The sequence below is a fragment of the Hyperolius riggenbachi genome, chromosome 4, assembly GCF_040937935.1.
Source record: "Hyperolius riggenbachi isolate aHypRig1 chromosome 4, aHypRig1.pri, whole genome shotgun sequence".
NCBI lineage: Eukaryota > Metazoa > Chordata > Amphibia > Anura > Hyperoliidae > Hyperolius > Hyperolius riggenbachi.
In genome coordinates, this window is record NC_090649.1 from 9,908,197 (window position 1) to 9,930,735 (window position 22,539).

Here is a 22,539-nt window from a genome sequence, read left to right on the forward strand (position 1 = left end):
GGCCTCACTCACACATTTCATGCACGGGGCTTCAGAAGAGTGAGGTCTCACCCACACATTTCATGCACGGGGCTTCAGAAGAGCGAGGCCTCACTCACACATTTCATGCACGGGGCTTCAGAACAGCGAGGCCTCACTCACACATTTCATGCACGGGGCTTCAGAACAGCGAGGCCTCACTCACACATTTCATGCACGGGGCTTCAGAAGAGTGAGGTCTCACCCACACATTTCATGCACGGGGCTTCAGAAGAGCGAGGCCTCACTCACACATTTCATGCACGGGGCTTCAGAACAGCGAGGCCTCACTCACACATTTCATGCACGGGGCTTCAGAACAGCGAGGCCTCACTCACACATTTCATGCACGGGGCTTCAGAACAGCGAGGTCTCACTCACACATTTAATGCACGCGGCTTCAGAAGAGCGAGGCCTCACTCACACATTTCATGCACGGGGCTTCAGAACAGCGAGGCCTCACTCACACATTTCATGCACGGGGCTTCAGAACAGCGAGGCCTCACTCACACATTTCATGCACGGGGCTTCAGAACAGCGAGGCCTCACTCACACATTTCATGCACGGGGCTTCAGAAGAGCGAGGCCTCACTCACACATTTCATGCACGGGGCTACAGAAGAGCGAGGCCTCACTCACACATTTCATGCATTGGGCTTCAGAAGAGCGAGGCCTCACTCACACATTTCATGCATGGGGCTTCAGAAGAGCGAGGCCTCTCTCACACATTTCATGCATAGGGCTTCAGAAGAGCGAGGCCTCTCACACATTTCATGCATGAGGCTTCAGAAGAGCGAGGCCTCACTCACACATTTCATGCACGGGGCTTCAGAAGAGCGAGGCCTCACTCACACATTTCATGCATTGGGCTTCAGAAGAGCGAGGCCTCACTCACACATTTCATGCACGGGGCTTCAGAAGAGCGAGGCCTCACTCACACATTTCATGCACGGGGCTACAGAAGAGCGAGGCCTCACTCACGCATTTCATTCATGGGGCTTCAGAAGAGTGAGGTCTCACCCACACATTTCATGCACGGGGCTTCAGAAGAGTGGGGTCTCACTCACACATTTCATGCACAGGGCTTCAGAAGAGCGAGGCCTCACTCATACATTTCATGCACGGGGCTACAGAAGAGCGAGGCCTCACTCACACATTTCATGCATGAGGCTTCAGAAGAGCGAGGCCTCACTCACACATTTCCTGCATGGGGCTTCAGAAGAGCGAGGCCTCACTCACACATTTCATGCATGGGGCTTCAGAAGAGCGAGGCCTCACTCACACATCTCATGCATGGGGCTTCAGAAGAGCGAGGCCTCACTCACACATTTCCTGCATGGGGCTTCAGAAGAGCGAGGCCTCACTCACACATTTCCTGCATGGGGCTTCAGAAGAGCGAGGCCTCACTCACACATTTCATGCATGGGGCTTCAGAAGAGCGAGGCCTCACTCACACATCTCATGCATGGGGCTTCAGAAGAGCGAGGCCTCACTCACACATTTTATGCATTGGGCTTCAGAAGAGCGAGGCCTCACTCACGCATTTCATGCATGGGGCTTCAGAAGAGCGAGGCCTCACTCACACATTTCATGCATGGGGCTTCAGAAGAGCGAGGCCTTACTCACACATTTCATGCACGGGGCTTCAGAAGAGCGAGGCCTCACTCACACATTTCATGCATGAGGCTTCAGAAGAGCGAGGCCTCACTCACACATTTCCTGCATGGGGCTTCAGAAGAGCGAGGCCTCACTCACACATTTCATGCATGGGGCTTCAGAAGAGCGAGGCCTCACTCACACATCTCATGCATGGGGCTTCAGAAGAGCGAGGCCTCACTCACACATTTCCTGCATGGGGCTTCAGAAGAGCAAGGCCTCACTCACACATTTCATGCATGGGGCTTCAGAAGAGCGAGGCCTTACTCACACATTTCATGCACGGGGCTTCAGAAGAGCGAGGCCTCACTCACACATTTCATGCACGGGGCTACAGAAGAGCGAGACCTCACTCACACATTTCATGCATGGGGCTACAGAAGAGCGAGGCCTTACTCACACATTTCATGCACGGGGCTTCAGAAGAGCGAGGCCTCACTCACACATTTCATGCACGGGGCTACAGAAGAGCGAGGCCTCACTCACACATTTCATGCACGGGGCTTCAGAAGAGCGAGGCCTCACTCACACATTTCATGCATGGGGCTACAGAAGAGCGAGGCCTCACTCACACATTTCATGCACGGGGCTTCAGAAGAGCGAGGCCTCACTCACACATTTCATGCACGGGGCTACAGAAGAGCGAGGCCTTACTCACACATTTCATGCATTGGGCTTCAGAAGAGCGAGGCCTCACTCACACATTTCATGCACGGGGCTTCAGAAGAACGAGGCCTCACTCACACATTTCATGCATGGGGCTACAGAAGAGCGAGGCCTCACTCACACTTTTCATGCATGGGGCTTCAGAAGAGCGAGGTCTCATTCACACATTTCATGCACGGGGCTTCAGAAGAGCGAGGCCTCACTCACACATTTCATGCACAGGGCTTCAGAAGAGCGAGACCTCACTCACACATTTCATGCACGGGGCTTCAGAAGAGCGAGGTCTCACTCACACATTTCATGCACGGGGCTACAGAAGAGCGATGCCTCACTCACACATTTCATGCACGGGGCTTCAGAAGAGCGAGGTCTCACTCACACATTTCATGCATGGGGCTTCAGAAGAGCGAGGTCTCACACATTTCATGCACGGGGCTACAGAAGAGCGAGGCCTCACTCACACATTTCATGCACGGGGCTACAGAAGAGTGAGGCCTCACTCACATTTCATGCACGGGGCTTCAGAAGAGCGAGGCCTCACTCACACATTTCATGCACAGGGCTTCAGAAGAGCGAGGCCTCACTCACACATTTCATGCATGAGGCTTCAGAAGAGCGAGGCCTCACTCACACATTTCATGCATGGGGCTTCAGAAGAGCAAGGCCTCACTCACACATTTCATGCATGGGGCTTCAGAAGAGCAAGGCCTCACTCACACATTTCATGCATGGGGCTTCAGAAGAGCGAGGCCTCACTCACACATTTCATGCACAGGGCTTCAGAAGAGCGAGGCCTCACTCACACATTTCATGCATGAGGCTTCAGAAGAGCGAGGCCTCACTCACACATCTCATGCATGGGGCTTCAGAAGAGTGAGGCCCCACTCACACATTTCATGCACGGGGCTTCAGAAGAGCGAGGTCTCACTCACACATTTTATGCATGAGGCTTCAGAAGAGCGAGGCCTCACTCACACATTTCATGCACGAGGCTTCAGAAGAGCGAGGCCTCACTCACACATTTCATGCACAGGGCTTCAGAAGAGCGAGGCCTCACTCACGCATTTCATGCATGGGGCTTCAGAAGAGCGAGGCCTCACTCACACATTTCATGCACGGGGCTTCAGAAGAGCGAGGCCTCACTCACACATTTCATGCACAGGGCTTCAGAAGAGCGAGGCCTCACTCACACATTTCATGCATGAGGCTTCAGAAGAGCGAGGCCTCACTCACACATCTCATGCATGGGGCTTCAGAAGAGTGAGGCCCCACTCACACATTTCATGCACAGGGCTTCAGAAGAGCGAGGCCTCATTCACACATTTTATGCATTGGGCTTCAGAAGAGCGAGGCCTCACTCACACATTTCATGCATGGGGCTTCAGAAGAGCAAGGCCTCTCTCATGAGACACTGAGCCTGTACCATCTGAGCAATTATAAGAACACTATAATTCAGCCACCAGCAATAGCAGGAAACCAAATTACATGATTCCTCACTATCCACGGCAATCTGGAGGGGGACTAGTAATTAGGGCTGCCGGGACTTGTGCAGGAACAGGGTCAGCTGTTTATCAGCTTTAACCTGTGCCCACATCTCCCCCACGGCTGATTCATATGTATGGACTCAGAGAGCTTCCCCAGTACAGGTATCCTCAGAGTATCCCCAGTATAGGTAGCCAGAGAGATCTAATACTCCCAAGGACAGGTACTCCAAGAGCACCCGCAGTATAGGTAGCCAGAGAGCCTCCCTTTCCCGCGTAGGTAAAAGCGAGCCAAACCCCCCAGTATAGGTAGTCAGAGGGACCCCCCTTCCCCAGTAAAAGTAGTCGGAGAGACCTCCAAAGTTTTGGTAGCCCCAGAGCACCCCCAGTATAGGTAGCCAGAGAGATCTCCCACCCTCCTAAGTAAAGGTAGTCAGAGACCTACCTCCTTTTTGTATAGTCAGAGACAACCCCCCCCCAAGTGTCTGCAGCCCCTGTAGCCAGAAAGATCCCATGTATGGGAGAGGCCCCCTCCCCGGGATACTCGCATGTCCCACATCCTCCTAGAGTCTAGGAGGATGTGGGACATGCGAGTATCCCGGGGAGGGGGCCTCTCCCATACTTGGGATCTTTCTGGCTACAGGGGCTGCAGATGGCATTGGCCCCATAGAGACAGAAGGTCTAGGACCTAGACCTTCTGTCTCTATGGGGCCAATGCCATCTGCGATCATGTGACCGTCACATCATCACCGGTGGCGCTGGTCCCATAGACAGGAAGAAGATGGACCACGTGTGGATCCCGGAGAGGTGGGTAATCTTCACCCCTAGATGGCGGGGTCCCAGGTGGCCCTGGTCCTATAGACAGGAAGAAGATGGGCCACGTGTGGATCCCGGAGAGGTGGGTAATCTCCACCCCTAGATGGCGGGGTCACAGGTGGCCCTGGTCCCACAGACAGGCAGGAAGAAGATGAGCCACGTGTGGATCCCGGAGAGGTGGGTAATCTTCACCCCAGATGGCAGAGTCACAGGCGGCGCTGGTCCCACAGACAGGCAGAAAGAAGATGAGCAACGTGTTGATCCTGGAGAGGTGGGTAATCTTCACCCCTAGATGGCGGGGTCACAGGCGGCCCTGGTCCTATAGACAGGCAGGAAGAAGATGGGCCACGTGTGGATCCCAGAGAGGTGGGTTATCTTTACCCCTAGATGGTGGGGTCACAGGCGGCGCTGGTCCCATAGACCGGCAGGAAAATGGGCCACGTGTGGATCCCGGAGAGGTGGGTTATCTTTCACCCCTAGAAGGCGGTGTCACAGGCGGCCCTGGTCCTATAGACAGGCAGGAAGATGGGCCATGTGTGGATCCCGGAGAGGTGGGTTATCTTCACCACTAGATGGAGGAGTCACAGGCGGCGCTGGTCCCATAGACCGGCAGGAAGATGGGCCACGTGTGGATCCCAGAGAGGTGGGCTATCTTCACCCCTAGAAGGCGGTGTCACAGGCGGCCCTGGTCCCATAGACAGGCAGGAAGATGGGCCATGTGTGGATCCCGGAGAGGTGGGTTATCTTCACCACTAGATGGAGGAGTCACAGGCGGCCCTGGTCCCATAGACCGGCAGGAAGATGGGCCGCGTGTGGATCCCGGAGAGGTGGGTAATCTTCACCCCTAGAAGGCTGGGTCACAGGCGGCCCTGTCCCATAGACTGGCAGGAAGAGGATGGGCCTGACAAGGGACAGCTAGGGACGGTCTATAAGATGCAAACCATTCCGAGTCGATGACAGTTTTATGGTAAATTTAGGCACATTCATGCAGCTTGAACACAGACCAATCATGTGCTGCCGCTGCTGCATCTCACTGCAGTGGCGTAGCTAAGGAGCTGTGGGCCCCGGTGCAAGTTTGACAATGGGGCCCCCCCAAGCACTCTATACATAACAATTGATACGGCACACCAAAACCTGCAAATGGCAACTACAGTGTCAGAGGTGCAAGAAGGGGATGGGGAACAGTTTCTTAAGGATTACCAGTATTTAAAGTATCTATAGAAGTTATTATGGGCACAGGACCAATAGAGAGCTAATACTGTAGTTGGGGGAGGGCCCTTTGGGGCCCCTCTGGCAAAAGGGCCCCGATGCGGTCGCTACCTCTGCAACCCCTATTGCTACGCCCGTCTCACTGACTCTCTTCCAAGCTGCATACATTACCATAAAATCTGCATAAAACGGAATAATTTGCATCTCATTGACCTTCCCTATTGGCAGTGATGATGTCACATTAACTGGTGTCTACATAGCAACACACTGCCAGTTGAAGCCCTCAGATAGACAGGTTGGTGTGGATAACACTATAACTATACGTCACTATACTACACTATTCATGTACGTCCACATACAACATGCTGGAAAGCACACTAGTCCCACATACTAAGGGCGCGCAGGCGCAGTACTAGCCAAGGGAGACCTCATGCGTTGCGCAGGCGCGGTAGCGTTTAGCAGACAGGGTAGGCGCAGTGGAGCTCTTAGCTCAGGAGACGGTCACGATAGGAGGCGCACAGTAAGTTCTCGCGCACATGCTGTATGTCTGGCGCAGAGGACAGAGATAGAGGTCCGCGATCTCGCGCAGTCGCAGTAGTTGCTACCACCGTCTCGCGCACACGCAGTATGAGTCGCACGGAGACATGCAGCGCAGGCGCAGTAGGGAGGCTGGAGATCAGCGTCCCGCGCAGGCGCAGTGAGAGGTGCGCGGTGATCTGTGGCGTAGTAGACATGCAGCGCAGGCGCAGTAGGGAGGATGGAGGTCAGCGTCCCGCGCAGGCGCAGTGGGAGGTGCGCGGTGATCTGTGGCGCAGGCGCATTGAGGCGGCTGATTGAAGAGGAGACGCTGGAGACATGGAGGAGATCCGAGATCCGGTAATTGCACAGACCCCGCCTCCTCGCTGCACAGCACTTACCCTCCCTTTGTGACGTGCTTTGGCTCCTCCCCACTTTGGCTTTGGGCAACAGGAGTTTTAGCATGTCTCTGCTGGTAGCCCCAACCTGTGTGGCATGGCATGCTGGGAGCTGTAGTCCTCCATCAGCAGTTATAGGGTGTCATTATAACTCCTCAGGGGTGGTGCTGGGATACCACACCCCCTGGTGATGTCACTGCTGGTAGCCCCCACCTGTGTGGCATGGCATGCTGGGAGCTGTAGTCCTCCATTAGCAGTTATAGGGTGTCATTATAACTCCTCAGGGGTGGTGCTGGGATACCACACCTCCTGGTGATGTCACTGGCCACACCCCTCCTGTACCATGCAGTGTGGCTGAGTGTCAGTGAGGGCCATTCCTGGGGTGTGGAGACCATGTGACCCACATATGTGTGATGTCATTGCTTTCTGGGCGCAGCCACATGCGGAGCAGGAAGCGAGGGGCGCCAGTATCCGCCCAGGAGGAGTTCTCATCCTTTTCCCACTATTCACCAGTAAAATAATGATGTGTTCCTGGAGTCACTTTCAGTGACGTCACAGATACCTCTGAGCACCTGGGTGTTCCCTAAGTGAAATAAGTATATAGAAAGATAGTCCCCAAAATGCTGTGGGTGCTCAGCGTGCATTTACTTATGGGGGGGGCTGCTTCATAGCCCCCTGGTCTAAATGAGTGTCTCCACCCTTTCTGCCCCTGTGCCGCTGCACTGAAGGGTGAAATATCTGCTGCAATGTAGCACGCCCCCGACCTACACAGTGCACGCTGGGAAATGTAACACGCCTCCGACCTACGCTGTGCATGCTGGGAGATGTAACACGCCCCCGACCTAAGCAGTGCATGCTGGGAGATGTAACACGTCCCTGACCTACACAGTGCATGCTGGGAGATGTAACATGCCCCTGACCTACACAGTGCACGCTGGGAAATGTAACACGCCTCCGACCTACACTGTGCATGTTGGGAGATGTAACACGCCCCCGACCTAAGCAGTGCATGCTGGGAGATGTAACACGCCCCTGACCTACACAGTGCATGCTGGGAGATGTAACACGCCCCCGACCTACGCAGTGCATGCTGGGAGAGGTAACACGCTCCAACCTACGCAATGCATGCTGGGAGATGTAACACGCCCCCCGACCTACGCAGTGCATGCTGGAAGATGTAACACACACCCAACCTAGGCAGTGCATGCTGGGAGAGGTAACACACCCCCAACCTACGCAGTGCATGCTGGGAGATGTAACACACCCCCGACCTACACAGTGCATGCTGGGAGATGTAACACGCCCCCGACCTAAGCAGTGCATGCTGGGAGATGTAACACGTCCCTGACCTACACAGTGCATGCTGGGAGATGTAACATGCCCCTGACCTACACAGTGCACGCTGGGAAATGTAACACGCCTCCGACCTACGCTGTGCATGCTGGGAGATGTAACACGCCCCCGACCTAAGCAGTGCATGCTGGGAGATGTAACACGTCCCTGACCTACACAGTGCATGCTGGGAGATGTAACATGCCCCTGACCTACACAGTGCACGCTGGGAAATGTAACACGCCTCCGACCTACGCTGTGCATGCTGGGAGATGTAACACGCCCCCGACCTAAGCAGTGCATGCTGGGAGATGTAACACGCCCCTGACCTACACAGTGCATGCTGGGAGATGTAACACGCCCCCGACCTACGCAGTGCATGCTGGGAGAGGTAACACGCTCCAACCTACGCAGTGCATGCTGGGAGATGTAATACGCCCCCCGACCTACGCAGTGCATGCTGGAAGATGTAACACACACCCAACCTAGGCAGTGCATGCTGGGAGAGGTAACACGCCCCCAACCTACGCAGTGCATGCTGGGAGATGTAACACACCCCCGACCTACACAGTGCATGCTGGGAGATGTAACACACACCCGACCTAGGCAGTGCATGCTGACAAGACAAGACAAGACAAATAACATTTATATTGCGCTTTTCTCCTTGCGGACTCAAAGCTCCAGAGCAGCAGCCACTAGGGCGCGCTCTATTGGCAGTAGCAGTGTAAGGGAGACTTGCCAAAGGTCTCCTACTGAATTAGTGCTGGCTTACTGAACAGGCAGAGCCGGGACTCGAACCCTGGTCTCCTGTGTCAGAGGCAGAGCACTTAACCATTACACCATCAGCCAACTGCTGGGAGATGTAACACACACCCGACCTAGGCAGTGCATGCTGGGAGAGGTAACACGCCCCCAACCTACGCAGTGCATGCTGGGAGATGTAACACCCCCCCCCGACCTACACAGTGCATGCTGGAAGATTTAACACGCCCCCGACCTACACAGTGCATGCTGGGAGATTTAACACGCATCCGACCTAGGCAGTGCATGCTGGGAGATGTAACATGCCCCCGACCTACACAAGGCATGCTGAGAGATGTAACACGCCCCCGACCTACACAGTGCATGCTGGGAGATGTAACACGCCCCCGACCTGCCCAGTTCATGCTGGGAGATGTAACATGCCCCCGACCTATGCAGTGCATGCTGGGAGATGTAGCAGGCTCCCGACCTACACAGTGCATGCTGGGAGATGTAACACACCCCCGACCTACACAGTGCATGCTGGGAGATTTAACACGCCCCCGACCTAGGCAGTGCATGCTTGGAGATGTAACGCGCCCCCGACCTAGGCAGTGCATGCTGGGAGAGGTAACACGCTCCCAACCTACGCAGTGCATGCTGGGAGAGGTAACACGCCCCCGTCCTACGCAGTGCATGCTGGAAGAGGTAACACACCCCCAACCTACGCAGCGCATGCTGGGAGATGTAACACGCCCCCCAACCTACGCAGTGCATGCTGGGAGATGTAACACGCCCCCGACCTACACAGTGCTTGCTGGGAGATGTAACACGCCCCCCGACCTACGCTGTGCATGCTGGGAGATGTAACACAACTCCGACCTACGCAGTGCATGCTGGGAGATGTAACACGCCCCCCCGACCTACGCAGTGCTTGCTGGGAGATGTAACACGCCCCCGACCTATACAGTGCATGCTGGGAGATGTAACACGCCCCCGACCTACGCAGTGCATACTGGGAGATGTAACGCCCCAAACCTACACAGTGCATGCTGGGAGATGTAACACGCCCCCGACCTACGCAGTGCATGCTGGGAGATGTAACACGCCCCAGACCTACGCAGTGCATGCTGGGACATGTAACACGCCCCCGCCCTACGCAGTGCATACTGGGGAATGTAACACGCCCCCGCCCTACGCAGTGCATACTGGGAGATGTAACACGCCCCCGACCTACACAGTGCATGCTGGGAGATGTAACACGCCACCCAACCTACGCAGTGCATACTGGGAGATGTAACACGCCCCCGACCTACGCAGTGCATGCTGGGAGATTTAACACTCCCCGACCTAGGCAGTCCATGCAGGGAGATGTAACACACCTCCGACCTACGCAGTGCATGCTGGGAGATGTAGCCCATTCATCTGACCACCCCAAACGCTCTCAGCACTTAGGAACATCCCTGAGGGTGAGGCTTGTGCTAAGGCTGATAGGATAACTACCGTAGCTAGGCAATGAAGAATGTTTTTTAATGCATGATATAGATTGCTCAGCAAGCCCATGGTGAAGCAGAACCCCCAGGAGTGTGTAATCTGCTATTTTATGCCATTTAGATGTGTAAACTTTCCATAGATGCACATGTTCCAGCTACGAGTACGAGTCAAGGAGAGATATATGGGATGAACGCTCATCCAATCGTTATTGGCTGACGTTACCCTTTCCGTGTGGTATGAGGGCCACAGATTATCAGTATTATTATTATTGATTTAGAAAGTGCCAACATATTCTGTGGCACTGTACAAAGTAAGAAACAAACATGGAGTACATAATAGTTCAGAAAGTGGTGTACACCAAATATAGACACTGGAACAGAATTGGTGATTACAGTGATAATTGTAACATGATGAATAAAATGTATAACGCATTGCAAGACACAAAATACCAAATTCCAAGACGCAAAAGGGTGGGAGAACCCTGCCCTTGTGAGCTTACAATCTAAAGGGGGGGCAAAAGGCAGGGTAGTATACAATATGCATAGCTAGAGGCAGTGTGTAGGTCATAGTTGTGGATTGTGGTGTGCCGATAGTTTGGTAGATGTGGTCTCACTCCCCGTGGCATGCCTGAGACACTGACCATGTGACCTCTCTCTCTCCCTTCTCTCACTCACCTTCCCCTTCATACCCCCACCCCGTCCATCTCTGCCCATCCTCCTCTGCAGGGCACGGTGACGTTTAACGATGTGGCCATCTGCTTCTCTCAGAGGGACTGGGAGCGGCTGGCCAGCTGGCAGAAGAAGCTTTACCGTAACATCATGAGGGAGATACACGGGGCCCTCACAGAACTCGGTAAGATGCTCCATCTCTGTCCACTTTGATTCCATTAGCTGCTTCATTGATTAGAAGCTGTGTCCACAGGCGTTTGATCATGTGGTCTATCTCCTGTTGTCTCTGTGTGTCCCCGCAGGGTACGAGATAGCCAGTTATTGATTAGAAGCTGTGTCCACAGGCGTTTGGTCACATGGTCTATGTCTTGTTGTCTCTGTGTGTCCCCGCAGGGTACGAGATAGCCAATCATTGATTAGAAGCTGTGTCCACAGGCGTTTGGTCATGTGGTCTATCTCCTCTTGTCTCTCTGTGTCCCCGCAGGGTACGAGATATTCAATCATTGATTAGAAGCTATGTCTGTAGAAGTTTGGTCATGTGGTCTATCTACTGTTGTCTCTGTGTCCCTGCAGGGTACGAGATAGCCAGTCAGTGATTAGAAGCTGTGTCCACAGGCGTATGGTCATGTGGTCTATCTCCTGTTGTCTCTGTCTCCGCAGGGTACGAGATATTCAATCATTGATTAGAAGCTGTGTCTGTAGAAGTTTGGTCATGTGGTCTATCTACTGTTGTCTATGTGTCCCCGCAGGGTACGAGATAGCCAGTCAGTGATTAGAAGCTGTATCCACAGGCGTTTGGTCATGTGGTCTATCTCCTGTTGTCTCTGTGTCTCCGCAGGGTACGAGATAGCTAATCATTGATTAGAAGCTGTGTCCATAGACGTTTGGTCACATGGTCTATGTCCTGTTGTCTCTCTGTGTCCCCACAGGGTACGAGATAGCCAATCATTGATTAGAAGCTGTGTCCATAGGCGATTGGTCATGTGGTCTATCTCCTCTTGTCTCTCTGTGAACCCGCAGGGTACGAGATATTCAATCATTGATTAGAAGCTATGTCTGTAGAAGTTTGGTCATGTGGTCTATCTACTGTTGTCTCTGTGTCCCTGCAGGGTACGAGATAGCCAGTCAGTGATTAGAATCTGTGTCCGTAGACGTTTGGTCATGTGGTCCATCTACTGTTGTCTCTCTGTGTGTCCGCAGGGTATGAGATAGCCAATCATTGATTAGAAGCCGTGTCCATAGGCATTTGGCCATGTGGTCTGTCTCCTGTTGCCTCTCTGTGTGTCCGCAGGGTATGAGATAGCCAATCATTGATTAGAAGCTGTGTCCATAGGCGTTTGGTCATGTGGTCTATCTTCTGTTGTCTCTCTGAATGGTACGAGATAGCCAATCATTGATTAGAAGCTGTGTCGATAGACGTTTGGTCACATGGTCTATGTCCTGTTGTCTCTCTGTGTCCCCGCAGGGTATGAGATAGCCAATCATTGATTAGAAGCTTTGTCCATAGGCGTTTGGTCATGTGGTCTGTCTTCTGTTGTCTCTCTTTGTTTCCGCAGGGTAAGATATAGCCAATCATTGATTAGAAGCTGTGTCCATAGGCGTTTGGTCATGTGGTCTATCTACTGTTGTCTCTGTGTCCCCGCATGGTATGAGATAGCCAATCATTGATTAGAAGCTGTGTCCGTAGACGTTTGGTCATGTGGTCTATCTACTGTTGTCTCTGTGTCTCCGCAGGGTATAAGATAGCCAATCATTGATTAGAAGCTGTGTCCGTAGACGTTTGGTCATGTGGTCTATCTACTGTTGTCTCTGTGTCTCCGCAGGGTATAAGATAGCCAATCATTGATTAGAAGCTGTGTCCGTAGACGTTTGGTCATGTGGTCTATCTACTGTTGTCTCTGTGTCTCCGCAGGGTATGAGATAGCCAATCATTGATTAGAAGCTGTGTCTGTAGGCGTTTGGTCATGTGATCTATCTCCTCTTGTCTCTCTGTGTCTCCGCAGGGTATGAGATAGCCAATCATTGATTAGAAGCTGTGTCCGTAGACATTTGGTCATGTGGTCTATCTCCTGTTGTCTCTCTGTGTCTCTACAGGGTATGAGATAGCCAATCCTGAGATCCTGGTGAGGATACAGCAGCCGGAGAAGGCATACTTCAGCCCGGACACCAGCCAGCAGGAGATTGATGCCGGCGGTGAGTAATCCTGTCCTCCCCGTCCTCTGAATTCATGTCTCCATATTCTGCACCGGCGTGACAGGTACCACTAAGGCTGCATTAATGCAAATTGTATGCTTATATTCTGCTGCTTGGAAATGGAACAATGAAATGCAGCCAGTGCTTAATTATCAGCACTTCACTGGCCCTCCAGACGGAGCCGAAATGGTAATCATTCTTCAGCTTGTCATGGCTAAATCGATACCACGCCCTCTTTAGTCACATGGCTGGAGGGTGGGGCTGCCCAGTCAGCTAAAGCCACACCTCTGTACTGGGGCCTGGGAGCTCTGATAGGCTGTTACTTATCAGTGGGGAGTGGTTTCAGCCGACAGAACAGCCCCTCCTCCCAGGCCCATGCGGCTGACGTGACGTGAAGCTGACGTGACGTGAGTAGGCTAGCATACATTGGCCTCAATTCACTAAGATCATGCTGGAGATAATAAGGCAAGAGAAAACTTACCTCCACACAGTGAGAGAGTTATCTTATCTCTTCATTCCTTAAGTTACCTCCTCTGTAGTTAATTTACCCCCTCTGTAGTTAAGTTACCTCCTCTGTAGTTAATTTACCTCCTCTGTAGTTATTTTCACACGCAGTTAATTAACAGCCTGTCTTTAACTCTGGAGTTATTTTAAGGATTGGAGAGTTAACTTAAAGACAGAAGAGGTAACTTTAGGTTTGGCTGAGGTAAAATGTTTCCTGAATACCACATGCCTTATCACCATGGTAACAACTCTAGAAACGTTATTAAAGACAGGAGGTAATCTTAGTGAATTAAGGCCGTTGTGAGGAAATGGGGGACCTTTCATTAGTAAAATCACCATTTTCATTTTCTCATTTATTTATTTATTTTGATACAAAATTGTTGATACAAAACTTTACCAAAGGCGGCCACTAATGATACAATTTGCCTAAGCGATTGTTTATGAACGATTTTTGGTATGAATGATCGAAAATGATCGTTTGAGACCACTAATGGACAAAAATCTCCTAACCAATCCGATCAGATGAATGAAATCAATCCTTTTTTTTTTTGGATCGATCCGCCAATCTGATCTGATTGGTTAGGAGGTTTTTGTCTATTAGTGGTCCCAAATGATCATTTGCGATCGTTGAGAATCGTCCGTAAACAGCCGTTCGGCGAATTGTGTCAGTGCCCACCTCAATTTAACTTACGATTAAACTCTCTGAAGTGGGCTACCCACTCTTAGGGCTTGTTCTCACTACAAGAGCTTTGCAAGTGCTAGTGATTTGGAAAAGCTCTTGCTCATGCAATGATAATAGAGGATTTGTACAAAATCACATCGCTCCAGTGTGAACACACACATAGGATTGCATTAGAAAGAGCATTTAAAATCAAGAGCAAGAGCTTTTAAAAACACTAAGTGCTCAGAAAAGCTCTTGCAGTTTGAACCAGCCCTGAAGGTGGCCACTAACCATCCAATCTTTCTCATCCAATCTTACCAAATCTATGCAGTAGAAGATTAAAGGGGGCACTATGGGCGAAACAATTTAAAATATGTGCAAACACATACAAATAAGAAGTACGTTTTTTCCAGAGTAAAATGAGCCATAAATTACTTTTCACCTATGTTGCTGTCACTTACGGTAGGTAGTAGAAATCTGACAGAAGCGACAGGTTTTGGACTAGTCCATCTCTTCATAGGGGATTCTCAGCAAGGCTTTTATTCTTTATAAAGATATTCCCTAAAAAGGATTTAAACAATGATGCTGGCCAGCCTCCCTGCTCGCTACACAGTTTTTTTGGCAGTTGGACAGAGCGACTGCCATTCACTAAGTGCTTTTGAAAATAAATAAATCCCTGAGACTCCCCCATGAAGAGATGGACTAGTCCAAAACCTGTCGCTTCTGTCAGATTTCTACTACCTACTGTAAGTGACAGCATTATAGGAGAAAAGTAATTTAGGGCTCATTTTACTCTGGGAAAACTGTACTTCTTATTTGTATATGTTTGCACATATTTAACATTTTTCGCCATAGTGTCCCTTTAAAGAGGAACTCCAGTGAAAATAATGTAGTAAAAGAAAGTGCTTCATTTTTACAATAATTATGTATAAATGATTTAGTCAGTGTTTGCTCATTGTAAAATCTTTCCTCTCCCTGATTTACATTCTGACATTTATTACATGGTGACATTTTTACTGTGGGCAGGTTATGTAGCTGCTGCTAGCTGTTTTGGCTGTTAGAGACAGCTGTAAACAGCTAATTCCTGTCTGTGAACATTGTTTCATTGTGGCAGTTTGCCCACAGTACCGCGGTACTCAGAGATTCTTGTGGGAGGGGTTTCAGCACAAAATCAGTCATACAGCGCCCCCTGATGGTCTGTTTGTGAAAATCATTATATTTCTCATGTAAAAGGGGGTATCAGCTACTGATTGGGATAAAGTTCAATTCTAGGTTGGAGTTTCTCTTTAACCACTTCACCACTGAGGGGTTTTACCCCCTGAGCACCAGAGCAATTTTCACTTTTCAGCGCTCCTTCCATTCATTCGTCTATAACTTTATCATTACTTATCGCAATGAAATGAACTATATCTTGTTTTTTCCGCCACCAATTAGGCTTTCTTTAGGTGGGACATTATGCCAAGAATTATTTTTTTCTAAATGTGTTTTAATGGGAAAATAGGAAAAATGTGGGGAAAAAAATAATTATTTTTCAGTTTTCGGCCATTATAGTTTTTAAATAATGCATGCTACTGTAATTAAAACCCATGAAATTTATTTGCCCTTTTGTCCCGGTTATAAAACCATTTAAATTATGTCCCTATCACAATGTTTGGCGCCAATATTTTATTTGGAAATAAAGGTGCATTTTTTTCAGTTTTGCGTCCATCCCTAATTACAAGCCCATAGTTTATAAAGTAACAGTGTTATACCCTCTTGACATGAATATTTAAAAAGTTCAGTCCCTAAGGTAACTATTTATGTATTTTTTTTAATTGTAAATTTTTGAATTTTTTTTTAATTACAAAAAAAAAAAAAATGGGGAGTGTGGGAGGTAATGAGTTAATTGTTTGTGTAAAAATCATTTATTTGTATGTGAAAAATGTGTAGGGTGTAGTTTACTATTTGGCCACAAGATGGCCACAGTAACTTTTTGTTTTAATGCGACCTCCAAGCGTCCTTCCGGAAGCTTGGAGGTAGTATAATGAGGCTGGACACGTGAGTTTTTCCTCACAATGATCGCGCTGCCCATCGGAGAGCAGCGGATCATTGTGGGGCTTAGATCAACAAACGGGAATGGATTTTCCCGTTCATTGATCTACGGGCGAGCGGGCGGCGGTGTGTTTACTAGCGGCGGGCGGCGTGTTTACAAGCGGGAGTGCGGACAGCGTCGGGTACGCGGAAAGTACGGATTTCTCCGTCCCTGGGGGTTAAAGGATGGAAAAAGGGACGGAGAAATTCGTACGGGCGGGGGTAAAGTGGTTAAACTAGGTGAATATATTGAATGGATAATTCAGGCAGTTCCCTTATATTACATAGAAATAGTAAGATTGGGTAAAAAGATTTGGATCATTAGTGGCCATTATTAACCCCTTCGGGACCATCTGCATGCCTACCCTTAAAGGAGTCATCATGGAAAATTAATAAAATAAGTGCTACTTACCCGGGGGGCTTCCTCCAGCCCCAAGCTCCCAGGATGTCCCTCGCCGCAGCTCTCCCCGCAGCCATTCGCCGCAGCTCCATCCCGGTCCCCGGCGATGACGTCAGGCCGACCTCCAGGTCGGCCTGTACTGTGCCTGCGCGAGCGGCGCTGTCAATCACCGCCACGTGGGCCAGAGCGGACTGCGCAGACGGAGATGCGGCGAACGGCTGCGGCGAGGGACATGCTGGGGGCTTGGGGCTGGATGAAGCCCCCGGTAAGTAGCGCTTATTTTATAAATGTTTCCCCTGATGACACCTTTAAGGACCAGGCATTTTACATGCAGGATGGGGGGCGCGTTTGGGGGGGGGGGGGTCAGGCAGCGGGATTCCTACTGTGGGCACTTAGCTTGGTCCCCCCTGGGTGGCCATGTGTCCCCCGTATTAATGGCAGCCTTTACTCACCTCCCAGGCTCCAGCGATGAGCAGCTGTAGACACCTCCGCTCTCACTGGCTTCCCGGCTCATACTGACGCTAAGTCCCGGGTCGCGGCTTGATGACATCATCAAGCCGGGACCCAGCACTTAGCGTCAATACAGCAGGGAGGCCGGCCAGAGCGGAGGTGGGCGCCGATCGTCAGGGGAACGGCAGGAAGGTGAGTGGATCCTCTTCTTTCCCCCCTACCGCCGCAGCTCTGTAAGTGATCACTATGATCCGCCGGTGATCATAGTGATCATGTGATCAGAGGCCATACGCGATGGCTGCTGATCACTGAGGGGAGATGTCAGCTGTCATATGACAGCTTAATCTCCCCTCTCCGGTACTCATGATCGCTTCGGGACGGTTCGTTAGCGCGGGGGCGTTGAATCAACGTCCAGCCAGGGTTTCAGCTGGACGTAGATTCAAACTACGTCAGTCCCCAAAAGGTTAAGTAGATAAAACTACATATGAAGGTATTCCGAGTGTATAAATGTTTACTTGCACTGTACATAGCACTAAAAGTTTTGTTCACATTCAGGCGCTTTAGCTGCTGCTGCGTTTTGTTAATCACCGGCGAACAGCAAAGCAAAGGCGATTTTAGCGTACTTGCGAATTCCGCCGATCGCAAACACGCTGTATGCAGCATTTTCCACACTGTTGCATTGTGATTCTTACTGACCAGAATGAGAATTGCGAAACGCTAAATTGCGGAACATCTCAATGCAAAATGCCAAGTCGCCTTGCCTTGTGAGCGCCTGGACGGGGCCTTATACTATTTTGCTAATCGGCAAATGTAATCATTGCCAACCAGGATAAGCTCTCTGCCTGCGTCATCACTCTGCTCCTCCTCTCTCCTCTGCTGAATAAACATGTCACCGTGGCAACAGCTGAGGAGTCGCTTCAGCAGAGGAGGGAGGAGGAGCAGAGTGATGTCGCAAGCAGAGAGCTTATCCTGGCCAGCAATGATTACATTTGTCGATTAGCAGAAATAAACATTCTTCTACTGATCTCTGCATTGAAAATAAACGCATTTACACAGATGGAATGCTTTCAATGTTCTTCAGCTTTAGTTTAGGGAGTTAAATCCCACTTTAAATAGGGCCCCAATACATGAGGAAATTTAACAGGCACCTCTCTGCTCCTCCTTTCAGTCTGGCCGCTGCACAGCGACCGCCTGGAGGACAACATGGCGGACACCTCGGACAGGATGTCAGCGCTACCATCAGTGAAACCGGATATCTTACTGCGGGTCAAGATGGATGACGTGAGGCGTGAGAACAGCAGCCAGACCTCCGCAGCAGCCAAGATGGAGGAGGAGAGCGAGGATTCCAGTATGTATATAGTGATCACTCTGTGCAACCAATCGCACGCCTGCTGTCTGGGGGCTGGTTTATGATTGGCTAGCAGTTTGCAATGACTCATGCAGGTCTGTATGCTGTGGAGATGCAGTGAAACTCTAACCTAAACTTGTGCAGAGTGGGATAAAATCTGAAACTGTATCCCTCTCCACTTCCTGAAGAAATAGACAGCAATAAAGTCATAGTGTAATGTCCTACCATATTATTATTATGTATTTATATAGCACTGACATCTTCTGCAGCACATTACAGAGTACATAGTCATGTCACTGACCGTCCTCAGAGGAACTCACACTCTAATCCTACCATAGTTATAGCCTAATGTCCTACCATATTATTATTATATATTTATATAGCACTGACATCTCCTGCAGCACATTACAGAGTACATAGTCATGTCACTGACTGTCCTCAGAGGAGCTCACAATCTAATCCTACCATAGTCGTAGTCTAATGTCCTACCATATTATTATTATGTATTTATATAGCACTGACATCTTCTGCAGCACTTTACAGAGTACATAGTCATGCCACTGACTGTCCTCAGAGGGGCTCACAATCTAATCCTATCATAGTCATAGTGTAATGTCTTACCATATTATTATTATGTATTTATATAGCACTGACATCTCCTGCAGCACATTACAGAGTACATAGTCATGTCACTGACTGTCCTCAGAGGAGCTCACAATCTAATCCTACCATAGCCATAGTCTAATGTCCTACCATATTATTATTATGTATTTATATAGCACTGACATCTTCTGCAGCACATTACAGAGTACATAGTCATGTCACTGACTGTCCTCAGAGGAGCTCACAATCTAATCCTACCATAGCCATAGTATAATGTCCTACCATATTATTATTATGTATTTATATAGCACTGACATCTTCTGTAGCACATTACAGAGTACATAGTCATGTCACTGACTGTCCTCAGAGGAGCTCACAATCTAATCCCTATTATAGTCATAGTCTAATGTCCTACCATATCATTATTATGTATTTATATAGCAGCACTTAACAGAGTACATAGTCATGGCAGTACTCTGTACTCTAAAGATGTTGACGCTGTATAGATACTAAATGAAGGTGATAATTCTTGAGTACAAAAAAAAAATCAACATTTATCCAAGTATAGTTATGCCATCACGTTCTGGGACATCATCATAACACTTCAATGTCTGAATTCCTTTTTCTGTGTACAATCTACATTTACCAAGAGCCCGGCACTTGCCAACCCATCTTCCTTTTCGGTTTCAAGGTTTTTTTGAGTACTAATTTTTTGGGGCGGCGCTGGTGAAGGGCTTACCTGTCTTGTGTCTATTGCCAATTGAGTTTATTTTTTGAATAACTGCCTGGACATGTAATGCGTACAATCGCACGCCATTTGCATTTGCATGCGTTACATGGCTGATCGCATTCACTGTAGTGAATGGGTCAGCCAGGAGTTTTGCTAAAAAATGTGTGCCGCATGCGTTTGCGCACCGCACTGGCCCGGAACGCATGTTGTTTGAACATCAGACAGTGCAATCTATGCACTTCTGATGTCGTGCGTGTCGGCCTCCCACACACTCCGGCCTCCCACACACACTTATATGCAAACCAAACATATGCAGCTTGTAAATGGACCAATCAAGTCCCACCAAGGTTTAATGTAACTGGTGCTTATCCAAGCTGCATATATTTACATACATAATTTGCATAATCCTGCATCAACTGTGAATTATTTGCATGTCATTGGTCGTCCCTGGACAGCCATGCAATCGCCACAGCTTGTAAAATTGGGGCAATTGTACCTAAATGGTTGAATTAGCCACTGATGAATAAATGGCGGAGTTCGGGAAGCTGGTGATACGCTGGCGTTTAACGAGAGCGGGAGCCTAACCTCGCAGGAGTAACCAGACGTCTTACGTACGTTAGGCAGATCGAGGAAAACTGGTGATACGCTGGCGTTTAACGAGAGCGTGAGTCCAGACTCGCAGGAATAGCCAGACTTCTTACCTACGTTAGGCAGAGCTCGGAAAGCTGGTGATACGCTGGCGTTTAACAAGAGCGTGAGCCCAGCCTCGCAGGAATAACCAGACTTCTTACCTACGTTAGGCAGATCGGAAAGCTGGTGATACGCTGGCGTTTAACGAGAACGTGAGCCCAGACTCGCTGGAATAACCAGACTTCTTACCTACGTTAGGCAGATCGAGGAAAGCTGGTGATACGCTGGCGTTTAACGAGAGCGTGAGACCAGGCTCGCTGGAATAACCAGACTTCTTACGTACGTTAGGCAGATCGAGGAAAGCTGGTGATACGCTGGCATTTAACAAGAGCGTGAGCCCAGACTCGCTGGAATAACCAGACTTCTTACGTACGTTAGGCAGATCGAGGAAAGCTGGTGATACGCTGGCGTTTAACAAGAGCGTGAGCCCAGACTCGCTGGAATAACAAGACTTCTTACGTACGTTAGGCAGATCGAGGAAAGCTGGTGATACGCTGGCGTTTAACAAGAGCGTGAGCTCAGACTCGCTGGAATAACCAGACTTCTTACGTATGTTAGGCAGATCGAGGAAAGCTGGTGATACGCTGGCGTTTAACAAGAGCGTGAGCCCAGACTCGCTGGAATAACCAGACTTCTTACGTACGTTAGGCAGATCGAGGAAAGCTGGTGATACGCTGGCGTTTAACGAGAGCGTGAGCCCAGACTCGCTGGAATAACTAGACTTCTTACGTACGTTAGGCAGATCGAGGAAAGCTGGTGATACGCTGGCGTTTAACAAGAGCGTGAGCCCAGACTCGCTGGAACAACCAGACTTCTTACGTACGTTAGGCAGATCGAGGAAAGCTGGTGATACGCTGGCGTTTAACAAGAGCGTGAGCCCAGACTCGCTGGAATAACAAGACTTCTTACGTACGTTAGGCAGATCGAGGAAAGCTGGTGATACGCTGGCGTTTAACAAGAGCGTGAGCTCAGACTCGCTGGAATAACCAGACTTCTTACGTATGTTAGGCAGATCGAGGAAAGCTGGTGATACGCTGGCGTTTAACAAGAGCGTGAGCCCAGACTCGCTGGAATAACCAGACTTCTTACGTACGTTAGGCAGATCGAGGAAAGCTGGTGATACGCTGGCGTTTAACGAGAGCGTGAGCCCAGACTCGCTGGAATAACTAGACTTCTTACGTACGTTAGGCAGATCGAGGAAAGCTGGTGATACGCTGGCGTTTAACAAGAGCGTGAGCCCAGACTCGCTGGAACAACCAGACTTCTTACGTACGTTAGGCAGATCGAGGAAAGCTGGTGATACGCTGGCGTTTAACGAGAGCATGAGCCCAGACCCGCTGGAATAACTAGACTTCTTACGTACGTTAGGCAGATCGAGGAAAGCTGGTGATACGCTGGCGTTTAACAAGAGCGTGAGCCCAGACTCGCTGGAACAACCAGACTTCTTACGTACGTTAGGCAGATCAGAAAGCTGGTGATACGCTGGTGTTTAACGAGAGCTTGAGCCCAGACTCGCAGGAATAACCAGACTTCTTACGTACGTTAGGCAGATCGAGGAAAGCTGGTGATACGCTGGCGTTTAACAAGAGCGTGAGCCCAGACTCGCTGGAATAACCAGACTTCTTACGTACGTTAGGCAGATCGAGGAAAGCTGGTGATACGCTGGCGTTTAACAAGAGCGTGAGCCCAGACTCGCAGGAATAACCAGACTTCTTACCTACGTTAGGCAGATCGGGAAGCTGGTGATACGCTGGCGTTTAACGAGAGCGGGAGCCCAACCTTGCAGGAATAACCAGACTTCTTATGTACGTTAGGCAGATCGGAAAGCTGGTGATACGCTGGTGTTTAACAAGAGCGTGAACCCAGACTCGCTGGAATAACCAGACTTCTTATGT

At 50.0% G+C, this 22,539-nt stretch overlaps 1 protein-coding gene across 2 annotated transcripts in view; it reads left to right on the forward strand.

The window, feature by feature from the left end:
* Positions 1 to 6,629: 6,629 nt before the first annotated feature.
* LOC137571126 (zinc finger protein 12-like) overlaps positions 6,630 to 22,539 on the forward strand; it is a 35,220-nt gene continuing 19,310 nt past the window's right edge. For both annotated transcript variants that reach the window (XM_068279850.1, XM_068279851.1), the window contains exons 1-4: positions 6,630 to 6,722; positions 11,053 to 11,179; positions 13,090 to 13,188; positions 18,442 to 18,621. In XM_068279850.1, the coding sequence (XP_068135951.1) occupies positions 6,702 to 6,722; positions 11,053 to 11,179; positions 13,090 to 13,188; positions 18,442 to 18,621 (427 nt within the window). In that variant the 5' untranslated portion in view covers positions 6,630 to 6,701. The remainder of the gene's footprint in view (positions 6,723 to 11,052; positions 11,180 to 13,089; positions 13,189 to 18,441; positions 18,622 to 22,539) is intronic.